Source organism: Myripristis murdjan, chromosome 9 (assembly GCF_902150065.1).
Source record: "Myripristis murdjan chromosome 9, fMyrMur1.1, whole genome shotgun sequence".
NCBI lineage: Eukaryota > Metazoa > Chordata > Actinopteri > Holocentriformes > Holocentridae > Myripristis > Myripristis murdjan.
The window spans coordinates 24,467,774-24,494,846 of record NC_043988.1 but is presented as its reverse complement, the minus strand read 5'-3'; the positions used below and the strand labels follow the sequence as shown (position 1 = coordinate 24,494,846).

The 27,073-nt window shown below is 43.7% G+C and overlaps 1 protein-coding gene across 4 annotated transcripts in view; it reads right to left on the bottom strand.

The window, feature by feature from the left end:
- sema6a (sema domain, transmembrane domain (TM), and cytoplasmic domain, (semaphorin) 6A) overlaps window positions 1–27,073 on the bottom strand; it is a 109,076-nt gene that overhangs the window by 35,652 nt on the left and 46,351 nt on the right. For all 4 annotated transcript variants that reach the window (XM_030060396.1, XM_030060395.1, XM_030060397.1 and 1 more), the window contains 7 exons: window positions 26,286–26,403; window positions 16,522–16,582; window positions 13,989–14,051; window positions 12,862–12,963; window positions 3,100–3,190; window positions 1,434–1,553; window positions 765–853 (listed from right to left, as the gene is read on the bottom strand). In XM_030060396.1, coding sequence (XP_029916256.1) covers window positions 765–853; window positions 1,434–1,553; window positions 3,100–3,190; window positions 12,862–12,963; window positions 13,989–14,051; window positions 16,522–16,582; window positions 26,286–26,403 — 644 coding nt within the window. The remainder of the gene's footprint in view (window positions 1–764; window positions 854–1,433; window positions 1,554–3,099; window positions 3,191–12,861; window positions 12,964–13,988; window positions 14,052–16,521; window positions 16,583–26,285; window positions 26,404–27,073) is intronic.

Below are 27,073 nucleotides of genomic sequence, written 5' to 3'. Positions count from 1 at the left end.
TGTCTGGCATATTGAGAGGCCTGATCTGTATTCATGCTCTGTGCAACACATGCATGTCACTTTTGGCAGCAAATCCATTACTTCTGTGTTTCTTGTTACTTCAGCTGTGTTCTCATCTCGCTATCCTGTCTCCCGCTCGGTGTTCCTCTGCCTGCCTTTCATTTATTCAGAAAAAAAAAAAAAAAACTACATATTGAATGATTCATTTCCATAACGTATTTCCCTCTAGCTGGTATCCAATTAAACTTTCTTGAGGCAGGGTCTAAAACTGAAATGAGAAGATTAATAGGGGAATATCTGCGACTGTCCCTATGGTGTAAAACCTGAGAGAAGACGGTTCCTCGCTCTCCTCTCGACTCCCACCTTTTCCTTTTCCCCAATCCCCTCTGTCTCATTTCTCAAAGACGCTTGAGTGGAAGTCCTCCGGGGAAGCCTAGAGACTATAGGTCAAACAGTGGCACGGACGGACGGACGTGGACGTGCAATTCAAGCGGTATATTTAGACTTCAAAATGGATATCCAGACATCCACACGTTTTTTTTTTTCTCCCTTTTGTAACTATTTTTGGTCTGGCATCCTGTCCGGTGTTTATCTGCTCCTGAGAAATGGCTGGCCACTTTACCGCTCCTGAAAGCCTTCATCATGTTATTTGATACACCCTTTTCCTGTTTGCTTCCTCAGGCGTTTCCTGATTCTCCCGGTAAGTAGGAAGTCACCTCTGATTAGAGTTCAAACAATAGAAGTAGAAAAGGGCCTTGCCTTACCTTTCCCATTGTGTTGTACTCCATGGCAATTTCCCGAAAGAAGAAGTAGATGAAGTCGCCATAATCAACTGCCTGGACAAAGTAGGGCTCTACGCGAGAGAGAGGAGGAGAGAGAGACAGGGAGAGAGGGGGAGGGGGATTAAAAAAAAAAGACAAAGTGACATTTTGCCATGACAAAACAGATCTGACACCATATTTCACAGTAAACAGACGAAATATCTGTCATATTATGCAGAAAGGCACCGACTGTGAGCCCTGAGTGCCTCAATCTATCATCCATCATATCAGTGAGGCAATTTGCATGCGAGGAATGAGGGATCTCTCTATTGAGTTCTGACAGGCTGGACTTGTGGTTGTTACTCCCCAGGGCAGAGCAATTTCCCAGCTACATCAACAGTACTGGGGCAGGTTGGCAAAATGACTGCATCAAATAGACCGTGTAGCATTAGCATAACTGCTCCTGCTCTTTATACATATACACACAGAGGCACAACGCTGTTACACACAGGCACATACTGTACCACGCGCGCACAGCACACAAATCATAAATCACAAGCACACAAACACATGCCCAAGCATGCATGTCCAAAGCCTGGTTTGTTTTCTAACTTGTCAGTCAGCCTCGTGCTTGCCAACCGTCAGGACTTTGTTTGTGTGTCCTGCACTCACCTTTCAGCCATTTGGAGTCATGTTTGACAGTGCGCAGAGTCGGGCTGTCTCCTAGGCTACGATAGATGACTGCATCGATCGCTAGGAAGTCTGTTACGGTGGCCGAGTACAGCTTGCCATCTGGAGAGGGGGGAAAGAGAGAGATGGAGGGAGGAATAAAGAGGAAAGATGGAGACGAAGAGGAGGAGAGTTGGGTGGGAGAAGAATAGGGGGACAATGGAGGAAAACAGAGTGCCAAACGGGGAGAGAAAGGGGAAAGTGGAGAGAGAAAGAAGTGAAGTCAAGTGCGGTGATCAAGAGGGGAACACACAAAGCCACTCAGAGATTCCTGTTCTATCTCCGGATACACAGACATGTTTAAGACAGCCCCGACCTGGAAAAGGGATGGAGCACGCAAACAGAACAGACTCTGTGATGGACAACAAACAGACTGTACACACACTTAGGCATGTAGCACATTTGGGATTGCTCACTTGCCCAAACACAGTTCAACACGCAAGCACAAGCTATGCACTCACTCAGACACACACACACACACATGCATGCAGACACAGTCCTTGAGCCTCACAAAATCCACAGTCACACACACACACGCATGCACACACATGGTATACACACGGGATGCGAACACTATACACCACCAGCATGACCTCAGCCTGCCTTGGCTATAACCACAGTGGAAACTCAAACTACATAATTGAAAGGATAGCAGTCAGAGGAACCCTCTTGATTACTCAGTGCTTCCAAGTCCGTCCAAGCAGCTCTGCTACACATTAGCTGGTTGACCTAGGCGTTTACTCTCCTCCTCAGATTTAAACACACATGGACGGCACATACTCCCATAAATCGGTTCACAGCAAATATGAATGGGGACCGAATGTCTTTAGCAGCCTCCGGGTTGGTTGCATCAGAAGAATCGCACCCCGCCAACGGAAAGCTGACTCACCCGGGTTCCATCCATTTGTGATTTATTTTTAATCTTATGCATTTTGAGAGAAAGGGAGAGCGAGACAAAGAAGGCGGTGTGCGAGAGACAAAGAGAAACACAGAGAAAGAGTCAGAGAGAAAGGGAGGAATCTATTTTTTCAGCGCGCTACCACAATATAATCTTGATGCGCTTCCAAAGAGCTCTAACAAGCAGCGAATTCCTGATGCAGAGCAAATGTGTCCCAGAGTTCAGCAATTTGCTCTAGTGCATGAAACAGAGATTGGCTTTTATTCTTGACATGCTGTCGGAGTATTGCCATTAGAATAAACCGCAGGGTATTAAGAACAATATTAAATACAACCGCAACTAATCCCCACGCTCAAATAGACTCAACTTTCCCATCTCGCTCAAACATGTTCCAATGTTTAATAACTGTAGATAGGAGAAAATCAGGATTAATGTTTTTGCCTCATGGCATTCAGTGATCCAGTAGTATCACAAATGCTTCATCTGTTTCATGTTAGCAACTTGTAAAGCATTCCTTTCACATTAAGTTCCTCTTATATTCAATAATACGACTCAAAGAAAATCTGTATCTTGATCCAAAATCCATTATAACAATGAGAACACATTTAATCAAGTATAGTATTCAGCGACTGAGCTAAAAATCCAACAGTGCAGACTTAGGATTTGACATACGCAGGCACAGAGCTGTAAAATAGATCCGTTTAATCTTACCCGCGAAGAGGGCAACGTTGGCGTGCTTGGCATCATACGGGCAGCGTGCCATCCCGCTGATCTCCTCTCCTAGAGCCTCCAGGGAGTCCATCTAGGGATACAGACGAGGCAAAAGGTCAATACCATGTTGTTATAAAGTGACACAGCTGTAAGTAAAATACAACCAAGAAAGGAAATTTTGCTCCCTGGTTGGAAGAGGTGATGATGGAGATGGTAGGAATGGGAAAAAAATGAACCCAAATGTCAAAAAACAAGTACTGTAGGAAAACAAGGCTGTTTTGCTTTGTTTAAAAGCACTTCTCCGGAGAAGAATGGTGTGAATGAGCACTGAAAAAGCAAGTAAATACTGGTTGTCAGTTTTATAAAATCATGTGTTACTCAAAGAAAATGTGTTTCTACACAATCACAATTGATTTAAAGGTGCACATGTGAAAATGCACTAAAGTGTGGATCCTGTAGAATCAACTGTCAAAAATGTAGAATAAGCACAGTTTGATGTTTGAGTCTACACGGCTCTCATCGGCCACCTGACTATAAATTAGATGCTTATTCCATGTTTTTTTGTTTTGTTTTGTTTTGTTTTTTGTTTTTTTGCTAATTGAGTCTCAAATGTCATTATTTAAATCAGCCCTCAATTCTGCAATTTGCACCTTTAATCGGGATCTTTAATCAGGATCTCTGTGTTGAGTAAACACATTTCAATAATGTGGAACTGATGTACACATTTTTTTTTTTTTTAAATAAATCCAATGACTCTTTTGAGTAAAGTGGAAAATACTCCCAAACTGTTGCCATTCAGTTCCAACCCGTTCCAAAAATGCTGCCCAACCCAGGAATACGTCCATCCAATCCTGACCCATCCCAGCATCCTGTGGGTGCCACTCTGCTGTCCCACTGAGTTGCAAAAGCAGCACATTTGGGAGTATCTGGGAAACTGTCACTGAGAGACGGAGATAAAATAGACATTTTCCACAGTTTCAGACCAAGTTTGGATGTGCTTTGCCTCCCCACTGCCATCCTTTATCCTTCAACTGCACTTGTGTTGAAGATGAGTTTTATCATCTTTAAAACAGATCTTTACCCTTTTTACCTGGTTACTCCTTTCCCCTGTCCTACTTTCTAAAGTTGGAGTTTTTACTATGAAGACATGATAAAAGGGTGGGCATGGGGCCCCGAGCAGGGAACATGAGAAGTTTTTACCAAGCCACAGTAGTTTTAAATAGTAGATAATAATCCTTAAGTCGAAGTTGGGCAGACGTGACTTTGTATTGCCAGTGCTGAGAGCTGTTCCTTGGCCTCTGCTGTTCCCTAAGCAGGTGTTCCTGTATGTAATTTAAGTAAAAGTGGTCTTGCCCTCGCGCAGTGGCTTATTAATACATAATACTAACCTTGCCACCCCGAGACTCACTAGAACAAGTTCCCTGAGCTGTTTTACATCCTTGCCCATTGCTTGAGAAACGCCAGTTTAGTTTACAAAGCTGAGTGGGACAGAGATGATCTGTATGAACTGGCACCACGACAAGATTTTCCTCCGTTGTGGTCACAGTTTGGCTTTGGTGCGACTGGCAGAGCATGGCGCAGGATCATATCCGGGTGAAAGGTCACACTCATCCCACCGTGGGTAGGCTTGTCTTCCCCAGCAGGCCTGAGGACACTCTCTCACCCTGGCCAAAGACCAGGAACACACACAAACACACACAAGCGAGAGGAAAAGCCGTCCTACAGTGGCCAGAGACTGAGGTCAAGGAAGACAACTGAACGCCTATGGAGTTCACAGTGCATGCTCATTTTTCTTCTCTATGTATATCTCTGTCACTCTGTCTTTCTCCCTCACTCTCTCTCTCTCTCTCTCTCTCTCTCTGCCTCGCTCTCTCTTTCTCTTTCTCTCGACAAAGAGGAGTGTAGCTTGCCAAGACGGTAAAGTGCTTACGCCGCCCTTTCTGGTCTCTAAACAGGTCATTTTGTTTTCTATTCCTGTCTCGGCGGAAACGGTTATCATCTGCCCACTAAAAAGGTCACACACACTCCGGCGCAATGCTGGAAAAGCCTGCCAGAGAAATTGTTGAGGCTGATTTGGCAGCAAAAATTACAAGTGACCTTTTATAACAGACAGACAGCTAGCAGAACTGGTGTATTTCTCGAGCTCCCGTTCCGTCTGTTTCCTTAGAAATGATAGGAGAATGGTGCACGGCTGTTCTGATGATGTGTATTAACAAAAGGGTGGATGGTGTAATTATGAATTTGACTGAGGTAATAGTAAGGGGCGTGGCATGGCTGAAGGTCATTGTACGCCCACTGAATCGGTGTGTTTATACACAGGAGGCTGGGTCTTAAAACGTCAGCTGCTTTTCTGTCAGATTCTACCTAACAAGCGGCACACATGCACACAAACAGTCCCTCTCTCTTTGACAACACAAACACACTACCTCCCCGCACACACACACACGCACACCCACAGATATCTCTCACGCAAAGGCAGCCCCCCCTTTCCATCTCTCCTGTTCATTTCTCCAAGGCAGTGACCTCTGTCTAGTGGGCTTGGCTGGCTGTCAGTGATCTATTCCTGCTGTTTGAATGGGAGGAAGAGGCTCCCAGGCCAGGCACAGATATACGGGTCCAATCTCCTGTCAAACTGGCATGCACAGAGAAACAGCAGACAGCTACACACACACACACAAACACGCACGCATAAACACTCACTTTATGTTGTCAGCCTTGTCCCAAGCAATATCCAATATTTAAAGCAGGGCAACAGCGCTCCATAAAACTGTCATATTGGACGATAACATTTTGAAACATTAACATAAAGAAGTTTGATGCTTGAGTGGCTCAATGGATTGTTTTTTAACGTTGTTTGCCAGGCAAACCCTATTATGCTGTCAGCTCGGCTCGCTGAGAAACATGGCAACAAGAGAGAGGAGCTTCGGCTTTGTAGACGCAGAAACAATTCAAATTAACAGGAAGGCAGCGGTACAGTTGTCGCACCTCCTCAGTGCTGCCTTAACAACAGGCTCGACTGTAGGGATCTAGCTCAGCAGATGAATGTACAGTAACCTTGGCTTGGGGTGTAGTGTATCTCCATGAATTAATTACTACAACAGCTCATTGGTGCTTTCCATAGGCTATATGCTAATTAATTAGACAAACACAAAGTAAAGCCGTCCAAAACATGCCCATCAGGAGTGTTATAATTGGTTCAGCGTCAGCTTCAGTGCACGGGGTGAGGGACGCGTTCTGCTTCTCTGTCTGTGTTGTTTTTATGACTAGTCTTTCATGGGCCACAGTTATCATAGGTGTGGGAGTTTTGAAGTCTTGCAGAGGACAAACACGGGGTAAACTGCGCTAGTGTCCCAATTATTAACCGTTTGTTTGAAACTGATTCCTTGAACCATGCCTTGTTATTCATTTTCCTTCTTTCTTCTTTTTTTTTTTTTTTATATATAGCTAGAATGGCCTTTGTAAAATCATTTTAGCAACACGGTTAGTTAAGAATGTACCAACAAACATCTAAATACTGTTTTTTTTAAACTGTGAAGGGAAAAACAACTCCAAACCCACATACTGAGGAGATAATTAATAACGGTATGATGTGATACAGTAGAGCACGTTTTAAACAGGTCTGCTGCTCTTCTCTTTTTTTTTTGTTTTGTGTTATTGTCTTTAAACACTACAATGGATGAATGAATTAAATGATTTCAAATATCATCAGGGGATAGAATATTTACCATATATTTTGTTGACAAAAGTGCATGTTTTCTTTCATCAATAAGCATTTTAGATATTCATTTTAAGATCAGCAGTGGTCATGATGTATATGTACTTTCATTCATGTCTGAAACAGATTCCTTAAACTATGCCTTTTTATTCATTTTATTTATTTCTTTCTTTTTTATATATAGCTGGTAAACTATAGTTGGCAAAAACATCTTTGCTGGGATGTATCCTCATTTCCAAATGTTTGCAGCAACATTAAGAATGGCCTCTGTAAAGTCATTTTAGCACCATGGTCAGTGATTTACCTGGCCCATGGTTTTGCCCTTATGGATTGGTGTCGCTCAGGACAGAGATTAGTTACACCTGCGGGCGGGTAGCGGGCGGGTGTGCTGTAATCACTGGCATTTGTGTGTCACAGCAATAACTTGGACGGGTTTTATCCGATTAGGATCAAACTTGGCACGTTGGTTGGGGATCAGGTAAGGACATTCGTTACAAATTTTCACCCAAATCCGTCAAAGGTCAAGCTCAAGGTGAGATAATAAAACTTGCTGTATCATGCACAATGGGCATACAGAACACAATGAAAATACTAAGGGAGTTAAACTGGATAAATACAAAAAATAAAATGCCCCAAAACACATTTAAAGAACACAATCCATACACATAATTCAATAGTTCAACGAAAGGCAAGAATAAAAGCTTTCATACTTCACACACTAGAACACCATTGTCTTTTTCGACACATGAAAAAATCTCCAGAATGCAGACCTGCAGCTGGATTGATTTTCCGGCATTTTTCTTTGAATTCAGCCCCGATTTCCACCAGCATACCGTCTGGATCCATAAAGGGCGAGTGCACAAGTTCTCACTTGGGTCAGAGGGGGAGGTGTAAACCAAACGGGGACACATCTCCCTGGGAGAGTAATAGTCATGGCCCATTTCTCTGCAACCTGTTTCTGAGCCCTGCGAGGCTGAACCCTTGCTGTCACTTACCACCTTTCTAACACTGGGGCGGGAAGCTGAACTCCGTGCAACTGCTGGGAGAACTGCGTATTTTTAGCCTCATTTATTATGTCTTAACCTCAGACTTCAATATTGACTGATCTATTAAATGAATATGAAGAGCAGTAAATACAGCAATTTACTGATGGTTACTGATGATTTTCTTTACTGATTTGTGGTCTGAGTTGGTGCAGAAAACATCATATTTTATGGATTAGCTTGGCCAAATTGTATCAGTGTTTTTCTGTCTACTGATCTCTACGTGGATCAAACAGCCTCCCCAAAGGTTGTTGCATAGTGAGGCTATATTATTTATGTGTTGGTCCACATGTGTGTTCACTTATGCTTGCATTGGTGGTGTTGATGTATTTTGGCCTTGCTGATTACATTAAATCCCCTTGTCGATACATTAAATGCATGTCAACTGCAAAGACTGTGCACTGATTGCCAAAACAGAGCTTTTCCCCACATAATTCACTCAGCCAGTTTCCACCTCTCAGGTCTGAGTCGCACCACCTGGGACCCGCTGCCTCCAAGCTCCGCCCCCCCAGACTCCCTGCTGGTCCCCCTGCTCCGCCCGGCAACAGGTGATGTAACCGACACCAGTCATATATCAGCCCAGCTGGATAGGGCGTTTTTATTACAGCACAGCAAGGGAGTGACTGAGAAAGCAATCGAGAGAAAGATGGTGGAGTGGTGGGAGCAATGGAGGGAGAGAGGAATTAAGGTTGGCAAGAAAGGAGGAGAGAGGGGGTGAGGGGGGAGAGGGGAGGAATCAACAGAGGATGAATAGAAGGAGAGAGGGAGCTGAGCACTGCGAGGAGTCAAGAGAGACGCCTGGGCCATGGCTGACAAGGTGTCTGTCTGGATTTTTTTTTCTTTTTGAGTGTCTTTGTGTTTGTGTACACAAGTGTTGGCACTTTCCAGCCCAGGGTCTTGCCACAGAGGGACACTGGGTGAAGGAACTGAGGATGAAAGCAGGACAGAGTAACAGAGAGGGTAAGAGAGAGAATGGTGAGAAAAAATCGGAACAAAAAAAAAACAACAGACGAAAAAAACAAGGAGTTAACAAGGCAGGGAAGAGCAGAGATGAAAAAAGGCATGGGGTCTGGCCATCTTGGGCAGCACCATTTGTTTGGCCCCCCCTGCCCCCCCTCTGTACCCCTTCTCCTACAGCTCTCCTCCCCTCCACCCTGTCGCCCCCTACGTCCCTCCATGAGCCGTCCCTCCCCTCCACCCTCCCTCGCAGTGTTGTTGATTAATGTGGGATGAGGCTGGCCCCGAAACAGAAGCTCTTTTCAGCGCTGTCACACTGGGGAGATGGAGAGGCAAACTGTGGCCAAGGTGGATCTAACCACAAACACACACATATACACACACACTAACACACACAAGCACACACCCTTTCCACCAAGCAGTGTGGATGAGCCCAGCGGGCCATCAAAGGCCTGGTATCTGCCCAGAGAGTCTGCCAGCGTGCCAGCAGCACAGCAAGTGTGCATGTGTGTGTGTGTGTGTGTATTTGTACATTTGTGTGTTTGTATGTCTTCATGCATACTTGTGAGTGTCCTTGCATTTGTGCATGTGTTTGTTCATGTAGTTTTAAATGTCCAGTATTTGTCCACGATCAGTGTTCACTTTTAATTTTAGACAAAAACTGCCTTTACATTTTTAATCTTTACATTTTGTTTTTGTGTGTGTGTGTGTGTGTATGTTTTTTAAAGAGTGTTTCTGTGCCGTAATCACTTGAATTTTCTTTTTTGGATACTAAAGTTTACTTCGACTTTGACCTTGTAATGGCATATTGATTAAATTACTTACTGACTGCAGTGATTTATAATTTTTGTAAACAATAATAATTGCATTAAAGTCGATAAAAACCTGTCCACCTCAACAACCTTACAACTGAAATAATAAGCCCCGTGCTTTTAGAGCAGTGATGGTTTTGTGTTACTGTCTTCAAATACTAGAATGGAATCAAATTATTTCAAATATAATCGGGGGCAGAATAATTCTTTATCACGTACTTTGATGACACAATTGCATGATTTCCTGCATCAAAATGCATTTTACACATTCATTTTGTGACAAGATCAGCAGTGGTCGTGATGTATGTGTACATTCATTTATGTATGTTTGCACTGGCAGGCACGTAGTATCTGTGTGCGGGTGTGTGCTCGTATGTTCGTGGTCATTTTACCTCACATATTACATTTTACAACAGCTTCGCTCATTAACCCTACGTCATAGTGGCTAGTCACCCAACACAGACAGCATCGACACAGTAAAGAGTCAAACAAAAAGCCTAAAAGCCATAACCAGCGGGGCAGTAAAAGCTAACCAAGCCTGATAAATGCAGAGACATAAATTCCACTTTCTCTCCAGGAGGAGCAGCTGAACTGAAACACATCCACTCTGTGTGTTTAGCGTGCTGAATCAAAAAGCCAGCGGAGCGGAGATGTCTTGTTTTTCTGGTAAACAGACCTCGTGATCCAAAGCAGGATTTTTCCCTGCAGGCCACCTGGATAACATCTCAGTGTCCTGTGTCCATCACACCACATCCTTAACACGCCAAACAATAACAACCTTAAGGACAAAAGCCTCGTCTGTGTTTTTCTGTCCGTCTCGCTGTTCTTCTTCCTGTCTGTCAGTGGTTCTGATTGTTTCTCCCTCAGTCTTTCTTTTGTGTCTGTCTGGCTGGAGTTGTTTATGCCAAGTTTTGAATTGCTGCTCTTATCTGACTGTTTACGAGACTTAAATAAACTTATGACGATGCTGAAAGGATACACATAAAAATGATGGATAAAAAGAATGATGGCGTACTTCATTGTGAGAGCCTGGCAGCACCCACCTGCCGTCATTGTCCAATCCACCCACCGCGTTCGTCGTTTGACGCAGCAGATGTGCTGTAGCGCTATTGTGCAAGATTAGCTCGATATAATTAGACAGTGTTACTTATCCTCCCCTGTGAATATCTTTGGTGACACTTGAAAGCAAGTGTTAAGGTAAGGGAAATCCAGATGAAGTTTACTATTTTGACGTTGGAGCCACTCTCAAATGAGACATACCAGTCTTTTTTCAAATAAAATTCCTTCTTTGTTTAAATATTCATCATAACATCTTGATTTTTGCTCAGTATGTGGACAATACTTTCAGGTGTTTGAAAAATCTGGCTCATATTATATTCTCCACCAACACAGCAAGTTTCTCACATTTTTCCATTGACACCAACAAGCACAAACGACAAAACTGCATGTGCTGAACCTTCTGGTGTGCCATACTAGTCTGCTTTGTCTGTTCTGCGGTTTTCCTGCATGACGATTGCTATGATGTAGTCGTTTCAGGAAGTAGAGTTCACTATCTTTACATTTTATTGACTATCCTTGACATTGAGGGTAAAAATAAGACACCACATCTGTTTTTGTATTCACACTTGTCACGATTTTTCTTTCTTTCTTTCCTTTTTTTTAAAAAAAAAACATGGTTCCTTTACAGTATGTGTCTCTGTTTTGACTGAAATGAGGCATCTCCCCCAGTGCGAGTCAAGCTGGCCATTTCAATTTATTTTTATTGTTGTGTCTGTTGTTGTCCATGCTAATGAAGGCTTAGCTGCCATGGCAGCAAAATTATTGTCTCAGGTCAGTGAAGAAAGATTTACTTATTGTCATAGCAACGCTGACAAATCCACTTTGAGCATTCAAATACAATGTAGGTCACATGTAGGTTGGAGGCTTTGGGATCCCGTTCTGTACTAAATATCCATATGGTCTGGATCAGAATTGAAAATACCACCCAACGCAGGTTTTTGTTCTTCATATTTTATCATCAGAAAGTGTCAGATGCATCACAAGTGAGGGGGAAAATCAAAATTGGGACACTTTCTGCTGCAGTTTGAACATAGCTTGTCTGCTTTTAATCTTTGTCTCTCTGCCTTTCTGTTAGTCCGCCAGGCTTTGCGTTCCTGCCTCCCTGGCAACTTTTCTGTCTATCTGCCTTTCAGTCTGTCTGCCTTCCTGCCAACACTGGTAAAAATATTCTCCTTTTTTTGGTCTGTATGTTTCTTTGTCTATTCGTCCATCTGCTTGCCTGTATGTCAATCTTTGACCCGTCTTTCTCTATCATTTTGTGTATCCGCCTGTCTGTCTTACCCCAAGACCAATGGAGCACATCTTCATAAGGTGGTTTTGTTTTCCCTAAAGGGATCCTGAGGCTATTCCAGGCATGCCAGAGGGGTAAAGTAAGGCAGGTCTCTACTTAAGTTTAAGGGGAAGGTTGAATCGGATTTCAGGGCTGCCCCTTTGCTTGCATTTGTGTGTGTGTGTGTGTGTGTGTGTGTGTGTGTGTGAGTGTGTGCAGGCAGGTAGTTAGGTTTCTCTGCTTCTAAATCAAGCATGTCAGGGTTCACCTGGAGATAGAGACATACGAGGAGGGCCTGCAGAGTTGTGAAAGTCATCCATCTATGTCCATCGCTCCGCACCTCACCCCTCTAAACTCCGACAAGGTTGTGATTGCATGTGAAAAATATCTCCCTCTCTCTCTCTCTCTCTCTGTGTGTGTGTGTGTGTGTGTGTGCCTGTGTGCTTGAAACAACTCAGAGAGAAAGAAGGAAATACAGAGAGTTTAAGAGCCTGTATGTGTGCACTGGTGTTTCCTATCATATGAGGTCAAAGCAAAGTCAAAGAGCACTGAAGAGGTGTGTTTGCATCCACCCGTTCTCCAGAATAAAATGTTGCCATTTAACCTACCTGCAAACCAACAAATACCATGAAACATCGACCTTTCTGAACCAAAAAATATGTTGCATAACAGCATTTACACTTATAGCCAATAAGGTAGAGCCTGCAACGTCTGCAATGGTGTTAACACTACGTCACAAAATTAAAATTTAAAACCGAGACATTTCAATGTATTCTTCGTTTCCAGAAATGTAAAATGCAAACATTTTTTTTTTCCTGGCAAATGGACTGTCTGTATACATGTGGGAGTGTGTGTACTGTAGGCCGATTTGTGTGTGTGTGTGTGTGTGTGTGTGTGTGTCCCTACCTTGTAGGTTCGGCAAGAGGGATTGAAAGCATTTGTTCCACACACAAACAAGGTGTCATCGTTTTGCTGCAGGAGGACTTTGATGAAATTGTGACATTCATCCTTCAGGGGGTGTAGGGAGAGGGAAGAAAAGTAGGGGGGAAAAAAAGAGAAAGATGTTTCATGGTGACATTTGTGTTGTTTCCGAATAAACACTGGTACAGTGAAATCCACGTGTTGAAATGAAAAGCTATTTTTTTCCTTCCTGTGAAATATTACATCTAATCCCGCAGCAGAGGCATGCATAACAAACATGAAGCGTGGAATCATGAAATGCAGTGTTTTCCCATGGCACACAAAGGACTTATTTAGATGTTATTGCACCTTTCACTGTCTTCCTAGAACAATAATGAAATCATAATTCAGTGTACACAAATATATAATGTTTAGCTACAACATAAATCCAAAGAAAATATAACTGCATTGCCATCCAGTGTGGAGATTCGTACAGATGTTCTCCATAAATTACAACAGCAGAATGTTATATGAACTGCAGGGAGTGTGTTATTGCACCTGCACAGTCCCCTCTGTGTGTACACCGCGTGTGTGTGTGTGTGTGTATGTGAGAGTGCTTACACGTTTTAGAGTACGATTGCACGATATAATGTATCATACGCTAAGGATGTGTTTTATGATGAATAGGGTGACCCCCATACAAACACTCTTTCTGGAAAAGAGGTTAGGGTGTCAGTGCTCTAGTAAGTAGCGGTGCCAAATAGCTGGGTGTGCGTGCGTGTGTGTGTGTGTGTGGGTGTGTGTTTGTGTCGTGCTTGTGTGAAAGAGAGCGAGAGGAAAAGAAAGAGAGCTCTAATTGTAATTTGAGTAATTTATTCTTTATTGTATGCAGTTTTTGCTATGTAAAACTACACAGAACGTATTAAATAGAATGTATGTTATTGCTGTATCCTGACACACTTAACAGAAACTCTGTTGTAATATAATGTAATGTTTTAATCAAATTAACTGCAGATTCTTTGGTAACACTGTTTAAAAAAAAAAAAAAAATCATGTCAATCAAGCACATTGAAATTAAGATTGAGATTGAGACTGAAATTGAAATTGTAATAGAATTGAATTGAGTGATTTACCTTGTGCTTCCCTTTCATTCTGCAGGTGTCCACATCTGCCTGCCTGGACTTCCATGTCAATTTCTGGGGGAAAAGACAGACAGAGAGATGGAAATCAGATCGAAACAGAGAAAGAGAGAGTGACACGGGGAGAGAGAGAGAAAATAAATGCACAAGAGAGACACAAGGAGAAGACGAGAGAAAGAGAGAGAGAGGGGGACAAAGCAACAAAGAGCTCAATACCCAATCTATATCCCTGATCAATAATCATCATCTTAGATTCCCAGGCATTGATTCCCTCGGTAAGACACCTGCGCGGAGGTGAACCTTATTCTAAGTCCTGACTGCAGATCAGTTTACCCACTTTAACTTCTAATTCTCTGCCAGAGGGGAGGAAATAAGATACTGACCCAGGATCAGAACGGAGTCTATCCAAGGACAGATCCTGCCTCACAGCTCTGAGCTCATTTCTCAGGATTGATAGGCTGCCCATCCTTGCACCCACACACACACACACCCACAAACACACACACACTGCCATGGCCTGTGGGTCAGCGCTAACCAATACCTGTCAGTCAACCACAAATCCGCACTTTCTCATTGTCACACATGCACACGGCGCTACTTTTTGATCAATGCTGAGCTATATCTGGCGGACACACACACACACACACACACACACACACAGCCATACACACACACCTCTCCCGTGGCCTGGGGGTCAGCACTAAGCTGCTGGTCCGGGCCTCTGTGTACTCAGGCCTGTTGTACAGCATGTTTGGAGCCCAGCCACTGATTAAAGACCTTCAGTCATCAATCAATCTCCGCGTCTCCCACCAGCCTTTCATCTGTAGCCTGCTCTCATTAAGGCCCACTAGCCGGGGCTTTGACATTGAAGTGGATGAGGTGGAGGGGTGGCGGCGTGTTGGATACATGAGAAGGGCCTTGTTCGGATCGTGTTTGCATGCATTATCTTCAGGGCAAATGATGCTGCTGCTGGAGAGGATGGAGAGTGGCTTATTACTACCAAGGGCCAATGTTAATATAAAGCCCTTCGTCGGGATAATGTGAACGCACTGAATGGGGTATTCTCTCCTCCGCCGCATCCCTCTCATCTCCCTCTGTCCTTCCGCTGCTTCTTCCTCCATCCTCTCTCCTTTCCTCGTCCTCTTCCTCACAGGAAAAAGTCTCCATCCTAGTCATTAAGTCTCATATTCAGTGTTACAGGGATATGGAAGTTACTTAAAACGCTGGCCTGTATGTGTTACTTTTTGCTATTTAAAGCAAAGCAGAAAACACACTTCTAAGTAAAATATGAACGAGGTTGAAAAGGTTATAAAAATAGTTGCAGGTGTTTATTTGTTTCCCAAATTTACCCCGACCTTTTTTTAACTTCCCTTTTTCTTCTCGCTGCCGTTGTTTGCCTCTGTACTTGCTACTGTGCTAGATTACTTCCAGCAAGCAATCCGACTTGTTCCGCTTTGTTTACATTCGATTCATACCAACAGGACTGTATCTTTTATGTTCACATTAGGAGAAAAGAAAGGATATATATATTCAGACAAAAACAAACCTGCCTCTTCTTTTTTCTATATTTTCAAAGTCTGTTTCACCCTGCTTCATTTTTTCACTTGCAAGTCTGTTTCTTTGCGTGTTGGTTTGTGAAAACACATCGGAGTGAATGGAGAGATGACTGAAAATGAAAATCAACCACGTTCAAAACACGACCACAGAAGTGGCAGATGTGGGTGAGGTACAGTCTATAAGTCTTTATACTGCAGGAAGTACCGTGTAAATGCTAATCATTTAACAAACCTCAATATTCCTTTCAAATCCTGTTTTTCTTGAAACAAGTGAAATAATCTGCCCACGGGATGAGAAAACCCCACTTGTTTCCGATCCAAGGTACTGAAATCAAGCAGTATAAAACAAGCGGAGTAAGGCAGATCAGGACACTCGTACTAAGAAAATGACGCCCGATTCAAGAATATTCAGGGTACAAGCTGATCAGCATTAGACGCAAGTGGGATTATCTCATCCCACTGGCAGATTCTTTACACTTGTTCCAAGAAACACAAGATTTAAACAAGTGTCTTGTTAAGATGGATGGATTTTTTTTTTTTTTTGCAGTGTGGCTCCCTTTCTGTTTAGTCAGTCTTCCTTCCCGTTTTCTCTTCCTCTCCCCTTTGCATTAATCTCTCACTTCCCTCCACCTCTTCTTTCCTCCCGCACTTCCTCTGCTCTCCTCTCTGCTTCCTGCACGCACTCATCAGACCTTCCGCTGCCCCAGTGATGAGCTTGCATGACGCAGGCTGTTTGCTAGCTGATTGACTGGATAATGCTCTTAGCAGGGTCACCATGGCATGCACGGCTAGCTCACACCAGACACAACGAGTGTGAGCAGGTGACTAAGAGTACACACACACACACACACACACTCTGACACACAGACTCTCACACAGAGCCGGGTTATTAAGGTTACGTTGTCAATGAGGGCGTGTCGGTGTATGCTCTGAGAACAAAACGTCCTCAAAGAGACAGACGCCTCACTCACCTTACTGAAAAAGATCTCCTCACTGTTGGCAGTGTCTGTGTCCACCGTGTATATGTGATCCCTGCCAGGGATTGAGAGAGGGGGAGAGAGACAGACAGCGGCAGAGAGAGATTGAGGGACGGAGAAAGGAGCGAGAGAGAGAGAGAGAGAGAGAGAGGGAGATAAGAAGATAAGAGGTCAGACAGTCAGTCAGACAGTCAAAAATTCAACAAACAATAAACCCATTTCTTTTCTTCTGCTCGCTTCCCTCTGCTTTTCCCCTGCAGGCAGCAAACAACGTCAGAAAATGGTTCTTTGTATAAACTTTGTTCAAACTCAGAAAAATAACAATAAACAAAAGGAGGCCAGAGCTATTTGCTCTGTCAGACAGAAACAGTCAACAAAGGTTTCGAGCGCCGTGGCGTAGGCCCGGGGACAAAAGCCTCTTTGTCCCTGAGAAAGGTCTTGGGGGGGGGGGTGGTAGGGGAGGCGGGGGGGAGGTTGAGACGGGAGGTGCCAAGTCACTCAGAGCTGTTCAGGTCAATTAAGCCTAGTGTTCAAACCACAGGAAATCTATACTAACACTCATTAAAGCTCAGACAAGAAGACTTATGTGCGCTCGCCTGGAAATATACAGGCCCTCTCCTGTATTACACAGTCCAGCCATACAGGCCCCAGCAGGGCATATGGAAGACATAAAAACCACAAGGGTTAACTGTGTCTCCGGCAGACGGACAGGCTGGCTGACTGGGCATGTAGCTGCACCTACCTACCGTGGAAAATTAAGGTGCAGACAGGGAGCGGGTGGGTGCAGGGGGCAGAAGGTGTCTAGGGCGTGTGAGAGGAAGCGAATGAAAGAAAGAAAGAAAGAGGTTTTACCTTGTTTGAGCTAGAAGGAGAGAGACAAAGGTGACCGTGCCAAACGATGTAAGTGCTTTAATTTGTTGGAGATTAGCTGGTGAATGTGTTTTTAATCAAAGTGTGTAACAGTGGCATCGTCAGACTCACGGCTTAATTATGTTCTAGCTCCCCAACCTGCGCTCAGCCAGCCAGCCTGCCTTGCTCTCTCATTAACTAAATCTAATAAAGTCTTTGGAGGAACAGGCATCCTGAAATGAATCCACTTATATCGCTTTCCTGGGGGCCCCCGCCATCTCCTCAAGGATAAAACCCAGCCTACTGTACGTTATCAGCCATGACGCTTAAATTGAATAATTAATCTTTGAGAGCAGTTGAAATTAAGAAAACAGTGCCGCCTTCTCAGTGGAAGAGGACACATTTCCGGCGGGGCCGTGGGCAAAGTCCCAGCGTTGTCAAAGTTGTCAAGAAATTTTAGTTTGTTTCCTTGGCTTTTGCTTTGCTGCGCCATTCTTTTCGTTGCTTTCTCTCACTGCGGCCCCCAGTCCTATTAAATACATTATTCCACAGGCCTGAGAGGAGGAAAGGGAAGAAGGAAATAGAGGAATCCACTTTAGGTTGCTGAGATGCATCCCATGTCCTTTCTGGATTCAAGTTCACTTGCTTTAGCAAATGCCAAATGCTGACTGTCATTGTGCGGTCTGCCGTGACAAAAAAATCGAGCCATTCAGGCCAAAAAAACGCAAACTCCACAGCTTAATGTTTTTCATTAAGGCTCTTTGGTGGCACTACCACTGCACTGCCCTGCCTAATTGATCTGGATTGAATTTCCAGGGTTCCTGAGCAACCCTACTATGTTTCAGTGTTTCCCCTCACCTAGCAGTCAGGGTAACACAATACATGTCATGGGATTAAAGCTGATTTGATTAGGAAAAATGTTTAAAACTGTAATTTCTGAGAAAAAAAAAAAAAGAAAAAACCCACACCAATCAGATTATAAATTGTAAAAAAAGAGAGGAGTTAAAAACTTGTTAATCAAAATAAAAGCTGATTGATGTCAATGGTAATCTCACTATTAGTTTCAACATCCACCCATCCATTTGACTTCACACTTATATTCCTATATTCATATTTGTATTTTTGGGAAAAATTATATACATAAATTATATATCTATAGATTTATGGATTTTTTTTTTTTAATAGATTTTTGACTGTAACCTTTCTAAATCTGCTCTGTCTCTGCCTCTCTTGTCCTATTGCTGACAGCTTTCTCGAGGGCAGAGGCCTTCCAGCCCCAGGGTTTTGGTTCCAGCAGAGATAAGAGAGAGCCAAGCGATGAGGCGTCCCTCAAACATCCTGACTAGAGATGAGGGAGGACAATGGAGAAGCTGTGTCTGTGTCAACACCAGCTTTCCAAACACACACACATGTGCAAGTGGACCTCCCCCCTTTCTCCCCCCCCCAGACCAACTCACACACACAGAGACCCTTTCCCTTCTTCACCTCTGCACCTGAGCTCATGTTTCAACACAGCCACATTCACTTCCTCGTGGCGTTGAGTCATCCATCTAAAACTGATTCCTATGCAGCGGTGAAAAACAGGGCAGCGAGAGGAGACAGGGTGTTATGGCACACTTACTCTCAAAAACAAAAAACAAGGATTTTTTTTTTTTTTTTTTTTTTGGCCAGTTGTTCAGAAATGACAGACATTTGTTGGAGTTTTTGTAAACATTTTCTCATCATGAGTTGTCAAGACTTGAAGCCTACAGGTCAGACTACACAACTGGTCAGATCTTGCCCGTGAGCGGCTCTGACAGAAAAGCAAGTCTTGAATAAATGCTTTGCCATCCCATCTGTGCAAAAGATACAGCACCAATGAGATATTGCATGCAAACAGAACCTGATTTCGCGATTCGAAAGCCTTTTCCCCTTTTGCCCTGAACAGTTAAATACAAAAATAGGTTTTGTGCTGCTTCTTCCTATACTATACAAAAGATACAGCCTATATTTACATTACAAATGCATTTTGATGTGACATTATTTTCCAGGGTTGATGAAAACTCTTCTATGAGACTTTGACCTAATTTGCAGCTGCATACTTATGTGGACAGATCCAACTTGAGAGGGGAATTTCTACCGATGCAAACAATCCGTGTTAGTCGAAGTTGTTTAAAAGCAGTTTGACCTCCAGCTCATTCTCTTTTTCTTCGCTGTTGAGCTTAACTCCCATTGACTCTTGCCAGACCACTTCACACTATTATGAGCCTGGCCAGACTGGGCGCAACGAAATCTTGCAGAAATCTTGTCAGGCTCCAACTGGTCTGGAGACATCAGAAGAGCCAAAGTCTCCTGTCCTGAGCCTGTCCCACTACAGAATAATCTATGGCGACTCTTTGGTCCAAGTGCCCCCCTTCTCGCCCCATTCCCCCTCTGCAAAAGCCGACTCACAATTGCAATGGCCCAGTCGAACTCAGAGTCGGTGCAGAAATCATCTAGCGGGACCTTGCCTTTTAGTAGATACTATGTACTACTGGCTTCATGTGATGAAATCCAGCTGATGACATTTTGTGGCATGTTGTCATGCTGTTTCCCATCATGGTGTCCGCTGTCAACTAATGAATCAGACATTTTTCTGCAGCTGGCCCTGTCCTCTGACCTCCTTGGGAAACGGGGTAAAAGACAAACGGATTTCTGTAGCGGGGATTAATAGAGTAACAAATTATTATTATTTATTTAACACAAAGCCTCAGAAAGGAGGCTGGCTGGCAAGGGCTGCGGTGTTGATGGTGCAATTAAAAAGAAACACGGAGATTCAGAGGAACAGAAATTAAATAAAGGCTATGAAAATTAACGAGCAGAGTCAGAACATTGGCCGTCATTCGTGAATCATTTGGCGTGGGATTCGCATTTCCTGAAAATGAGAGACAAAAATGTGTGACTGGGACGGAAGGTATGCAAATATCCTCTCAGACACAAACATGGGGGCACTGTAAAAGGATGGGAGAGAGGAGAATGATCAAGCAAGAGAAAGAGAGCGAGAGAGAGAGAGAGAGAGAGAGAGAGAGAGAGAAGAAACCAAGTGAGGGCATGCAAGAGAGTAAGATTGAAAGAGTGCAATAGAATGACCGAAAGGGTCTCTGCGGACATGCAGCCATGCGCACCCATGAGAACACAGCGTCTTTGTGTGGAAGAATGTGGTTTTCATAACAGCCCATTTCTTCTGGGGTGACCGCAGGCCAGCCTGGTCCATCTGGTGGGCCTTTGTCAAACCATCTCGCGCTCCGATGGCAGAAAAGAGGGGAACGTGATTAGTATGCACCCCGCACCTATTGCCACCACCCCTCCTTCCGCTAAATAAATGACTACACATCCCTCCATCCACCCCTATACCCCCTCTCTTTCTCTCATCACCCTCTTTCCCCATATTCCACTCACTCCATAACTAGATCATGGGTACCAAAAGGGGGGTCCCATTGTACATTGTTTTGGCTTTCACTGGTTCAAATCCTCCTCACAAAGTGGGTGGGAGGGGACGGGGAAGCCAGCAGGCACCTTTCGGTTGTGAGGGGAGATCCCGAGGTTCTTAATGGGCTGATGGCATCAAGAGGCCCTCCGTGATGTGGTGGCATGAAATACAACAAGCCAGAGTTCACTGCCCCAAGCTGAGGGACGCTGCTCTTTTTGGGGGTTGAAGTTCTCACCATGGTATACATTCTATCCAGATTTTCTTTTTCTTTTGTGGGTGAGAGTGTGTGTATGTGTGTGTACATATATAAGTGAGTGTGCACCGAGTAGGCATGTGTGCATGCATACTGAGTATGCAACTGCATGAATGATGTGATGTGATGTGATGTATGATGTTTTGTTATTTACTTAATCAAAAAATAGGCCCAGTAGTCTCTGAGTGTCTCATCGCTTTCAGCGCAATTTTCATAAAGACTTACTGAGAAGACAAGAGGAGCATTGCACGCACTTTGTTCAAACCTTCAATCCAAGTGATCATAATTTTTGGAGCTGTGAGGTTTTCCAACCAGCAACACTATTGTTTCAGTGTGGACGTGGCTGGTCACCGCTGGTGCTGAGAGGAGAGGGAGAAGAGGCAACCGTGTAATCCGAGTCATTAGTGGGTTTTAACAGGATTTGGTGCAGCGACAATAATGGCGGCTCTAGTGGCCTCCACTGTGAGACCCAAAGAGACCCGGCGGGGAAGAACAGTGGCCACAGTGGCACAACTGTTCCAGAGGACTCAGCTGAGAAAATGTAATCTGTATTTTTGTGTCTTTGTGTCTGTGTGTGTGTATGTGCACATCCATCTGTGCCTGTAACTTAAACAACAAGCCATCTCTTTTTGGTTTCTCGACTCTGCAGCCCTCTTGCTGACACCCGCTCCCTCTCTCTCTCTCTCTCTCTCTCTCTCTCTCTCGCTCTCTGGTTCCCATGCTTCCCAGCCTCATAGAGGGGTGTAAACACAGTGCGGTTGGCGTTACCATGGTAAGGGCCGTTTGAGGGCCGGGAATGGCGGCTATGCCCTGCATGTGGAGAGACCTGGGGTATGCCCGCTAGGCAGGCTATACAGTAACGCACGCACACGCACACACTCACACACACACACACACACATATGCACGCAGACACACACTGACACAACTCACAACCACACACTCACAAAGTCTATATTGGCAATGACAGAGGTCTACTTGGTTTCCAGGAGTGGGAAAACCCTTGCAGAAGTTACAGTTGGGAAAAGGTCGTTCCCTGACTGCTGTATGGCCAATGGCTTCAGTCAAACCCCTCTGGACTGAAAACACACACGTACACAGGCACATGTAAATGCAGAGTCACACACCCCAGTACACAAACACTACTAAGACACAGGCATAAAGGTGGAGAGCACACAACCAGCGAGATGTACTCCTAGGAATGCAGTTCCTGCACACACACAGACGCACAAACACACACATGCACATCCATAGAGGGAGTCAAAATGATAAATCTCCCATTGCGCAATGATAAATTTCCTCTGAATGCTGTACGTTGCGTTCCCTGGCCATGAAATATGGACCAGTGGAATATGAATCCAGCAGCGTCCATCTCGTACTGCATCGAGAACGGTTTATTGCTTTTAGAGGCAGTGGCAGCTCCTGAAGTCTGGAGCAGCCTCCCCCTCCATGTCAGGTCGGCGAATTCACTTCCACTTTTTAAGTCGCGGTTAAAAACATACCGTTTCTCGATGGCTTTTCTGGCTTAGGTTCAAGTTCTATTTTATCACTGTATTCAGTATTTATGACTCTTAATAATTCTGCTCCAATGGCCTAATCAAATTCAATTTTATCACCGATTTTGTTTTTACCTTATGGCTAAATTTGTTTTTAACTTCAAATGTCTCCATCCTTTGTTGTTGTGCTACCTGCTTTAAATTGAATGTACTAATTTGCCTTCACTTGTCTTCATTTTTGTCTAATGTTAATTGCCATGCTTCGTTGTATTTAAATGTGCTATATATAATTAAACTGATTTGACTTGACTTTTACTGAGCGTGACTCTGCTGCCGAACGACTAAAACACACACGACAGCAGGCATACATAAACCATTAAGCTTTTACGTCAACATGTTTTTATGTTCATTGGCCATAATCTAAGATGCATCATGTCTCGGCGTATCAGAGATAATGTACTGTTGACTGTTAACATATTAATGTATGAAGGAGCAGATGCACAAAGAAAATCAACTGTACAAGGTTGAATTTCATGTTCATGACATTCATCATCATCATGAATGGAAAACAAATTTATTGCTACAATTCATGACTCGCAACTCAGTTTTTAATTTTGTAGTTTTGCATACTACTGTATCTGTATGCAAAGACCGAGATGCTATGTAAAGGTTGGCATGCTAATATAAAATTTGCAGTGTCCTTGTTTAGCAGGAAAGTGATAGAAAACAACCCTCAACTGCCCTATTGACCACCTCCTTAAAATTTAATAAATTGTAGCCTTGGTGAGAGTCTTCATATAAAAAGGCAGCTGCCCAAAATCTTGGCACGCAGCACTGATAATATACCCAATAGAAACTGAGATGAGAAATAAGGAAGGGAATTTTAAAGGAATAAACTGATCCTGAAGTGAATTCATAATCAGCTTTCAATATCTTCGAGTCTGTAAGGAGTGATGATATTTCACACATGTTGGTAGAGGCGCACGATCTCATCAAGGGGGGCCATTTTCTTCAATATTTGTCAACATAATGGCCAAAACAGCCCTGCAGAAACTGAGCATCTGATTCCACCAAATCAATGCATTACATTCAACGCCGTTAAAAACCCAGACTGAATTATCAATCACTGCATCTGTTGCTGAGTTTTGCTGTTGCCAAGGATTTGACTATTTCCCTCTCTGGATTAAACCACTTTTGTCTATTTACAATTTCATCAGTGACCATGTTTGTATGCATCTCACTGCAAAAAGAGCTTGTGATTTTATTGCCAGCACTGAAACACAAGCCAAGGGGATTTAATACACTGAGCAGCCATTCAAAAAACAGCCTGAAACAGTGTTGGGCTTTGGACTGTGTTCACAGCAGCCATCTGCAAGCTGCCGCACACCAAGAACTGAGGCTCATTGGTCTAGAGGCATGATGGCAAGGCTCTATGATGCTGGCCGCAGAATAAACAAGTCATTTGACTGGACAACCATCATAAAAGCAACTATTGATGTTTCATACTGCTGGAGCTTTTTTTTCTGTGACATTGTTTGTTGTTTCATAGCTCTAGCTGTCTTGCTGGGTTGACCATCGACTCACTTTCTCATTGATTTCGGCAGTGGCGATCGTCCGGGCTATTTGCCTTAAACTGTTTGTCATTCAGCTTTTACATGTCTTCATTGATATCCTTTTTGCGCTGATGGATCTTATTGCACAGGCCGTCGTCGGTGTGTCCATGCTATCGATTCCAACATTCCTCTCTCTGTCAGGATCGATGGTGGCCGTCCCACTCCGGCTAATCTAAGGCAACCATTCCAGTTATTCCAGGGTCACATACCGCAAGCCATGTGTCAGAATTCCCATCTGCTTTAAGAAAGTATGCAAGTGCGGGACTGCTGCACCGACTGACCTCACACATACACACTCTCGAATGTGCAAACACATGCGAGAGTGAACGGGCAGAGGCTGGATCATGGGGTGACAAACACACGCACTTTGCACCCACACCCACAGTCACGCCTACATATTCCCACACATTGAGCCCAAGAAACACTTTCAAAATAAATTTAACAGGGCAGCATACAAAACCGAAACACACACCCTTGTGCGCACACACCCCTCCAATAAACCCTCTGTGTCTCATTTCCTTTTCCTACTGCTTAGGCCCCTGCAGCCCCCTCTCGAGCAGGTGGGCAACAGGCGGACCAAAGACTCCAGCCCCCCACCACACACACACACACACACACACACACACACACACATACATTATTTCACCCTCTCCTCTCTCATTCTCTCCATCACACTCCTCCCTTCTTTTTAGTGACCACAGATGTGTTAAAAAGCCCCAGCCGCTTAAAGCAGCCGCCTCCCCCAGCCACTTAATTTGACATGCTTGGGAGGAAAACAAAGAAAGACCCCTATTGTGGCTTTCAACAGTATCCAATCAAGCCTGCCACTCAATTAGCCATGGACGCCACAACACAAGCAGCAAAGGATCCTTTTTATTAAGACCTTTTCAGCGCCACCTTAACGGTATATGTTCAGCACTGCATTAAAGGATAAATCTGCCTCTTGATGTTTGCTGCCACGGCCATGGCTGGTTCACAGATAGCTCACTTTTCCCAGGGGGAGGAGAGGTGAGGGTTTCTAAAAGACGAGAGAGAAGCAAAATCGATGCCGCTCCTCTGCGCACCTCCCGATAGTGTCATTGGAGCATATTATCTTTGTAAGTTCAATCATAAGAAAAAGACAGACGGGCAGGTGAAAGACAGGGAGAAGGACAGACAGAAGGCAACACAGACAGGTGAGAGACATGGAGGCAAGCGGTTAGAGACAGAAAAAGAGTTAAGAAAATCAATTTGTGCTGCTAACAAATAACAAGAGTCAAAATTGCGGGCCTAAATTACTGAACTTTCTAGACAACTCGGAGTTGTTGGTGAGCTTTTTGGTGAGTTCTTCAAATTATATTCATGTATTCAAAATGGTGCATTTAGATCCTCAAGATGATTATGGATTATGATGTGATGTTTCATGACTCAAAACCAGGCTTTTCTATGAAACTGGAGAGCCTTTTTCAAAATTTTAATTCATCACTGTTTTTCAGCTGTGTGTATGTGGATGTGCATATGTGTGAGAGGGAAAAATAGAGAGAGAGAGAGTGTGTGTGTGTGTGTGTGTGTGTATGAGCGTGCACACTGAATGTTCAAAATAGGGGCACAAGTCTTCAGGGATATTGTTTGAGGTAAAAGGTTTTTTTTTGCAGACGTAGAGCCTGAAATAGAAAACAACAAAGGGGTAATGAAAGAGAAGAAAGGAAAAGTCCAGACAGCAGTGTGCTTTGGAGAATGTCTTGATTATCGTCTCAGCATTTTGCTCTGAATCAATCCCTCCTGACGCCCCAAAACTCCAAAAGAAACAGCACAGCAGGGCTCCAGAGTTGAGTTCGATAGCCGCGCTGTATAGTGCATCTCGCAAACCACAGTCATTATTGAGTTAAAAGGGGAACACATGTTCACAATTAATTTCATATCCTCAGCTGGCATCAATTTCCGAGAATCAGTCATAACTGGCTTCAGTCAGCATCTGTAATATGAGAGGGGGTGATAATGATTATATCTGAAACAACTATAATATTTAAGGGTCAGCCGAGATCTACTGGATGTGGCCAGTGTGACCAAACAGTGTCTTGTTGTATTACCAGCGTTCATCTGACAGCCGTGGGAACCCACCTGGCAGCGATGTATAAAGTCCTGTTCATGATCATGATGAGCTGGATGTCCAGTTTGTGCCGCTGAGTGTTGTTCCTGCCAGGTTTGTGGCCCACAAATGCTGGATACTGCTTTGTGTCTGCAGAGAGAAGAATGAAAACACTCGGGCATGAGGGACCCAGAAATGAAACAGCGTACAGGTGGAAATCCTCTGAAACAATACCCATGTGAAACACTGGAAAAACCCTCTATTTTATGTTATTTAGTCTCATTGTCAGTGTTATAATCTCATTTTTCTTAAAACAAGTGAAAAATCTGCCAATCGGATAAGATAATCCCACTTGTTTTGAATGTTAATCCACTTGTTTCCCTAATTTTCTTGAATCAAGTGCCATTTTCTTGATAATAGCGGGCTGATCTGCCTCATTCTGTATTATTTCAATATATCTGTAACAGTTTCCAGAAAAAATCCTGCAACTGCATGGGAAACAAGTGAGTGCTATCTCATCAGATTTCTTCACTTGTTTTAAGAAAATAACAAGATTTTAACATTGAATATGAAACTATATGCATCGTTCACATGCATTTTTTTTCTTTTTGCAGTGAAGAGAAATTTATCATTTTTATGTCATTTAATCATGATGGATTAAGGAGCTTTTGCCAAGTTAAGCAGGGCTTTGGGTCAAATGTCACCCCATGTGTCTTAGTTGGATGAGAAAAGTCCACCAAAATTGTAGGTTGAAATCCTACTGCGACCATAAATTGTAGGCTAAAAATGCACTGCACTGTGCCGTGCAATCGTTGTATTG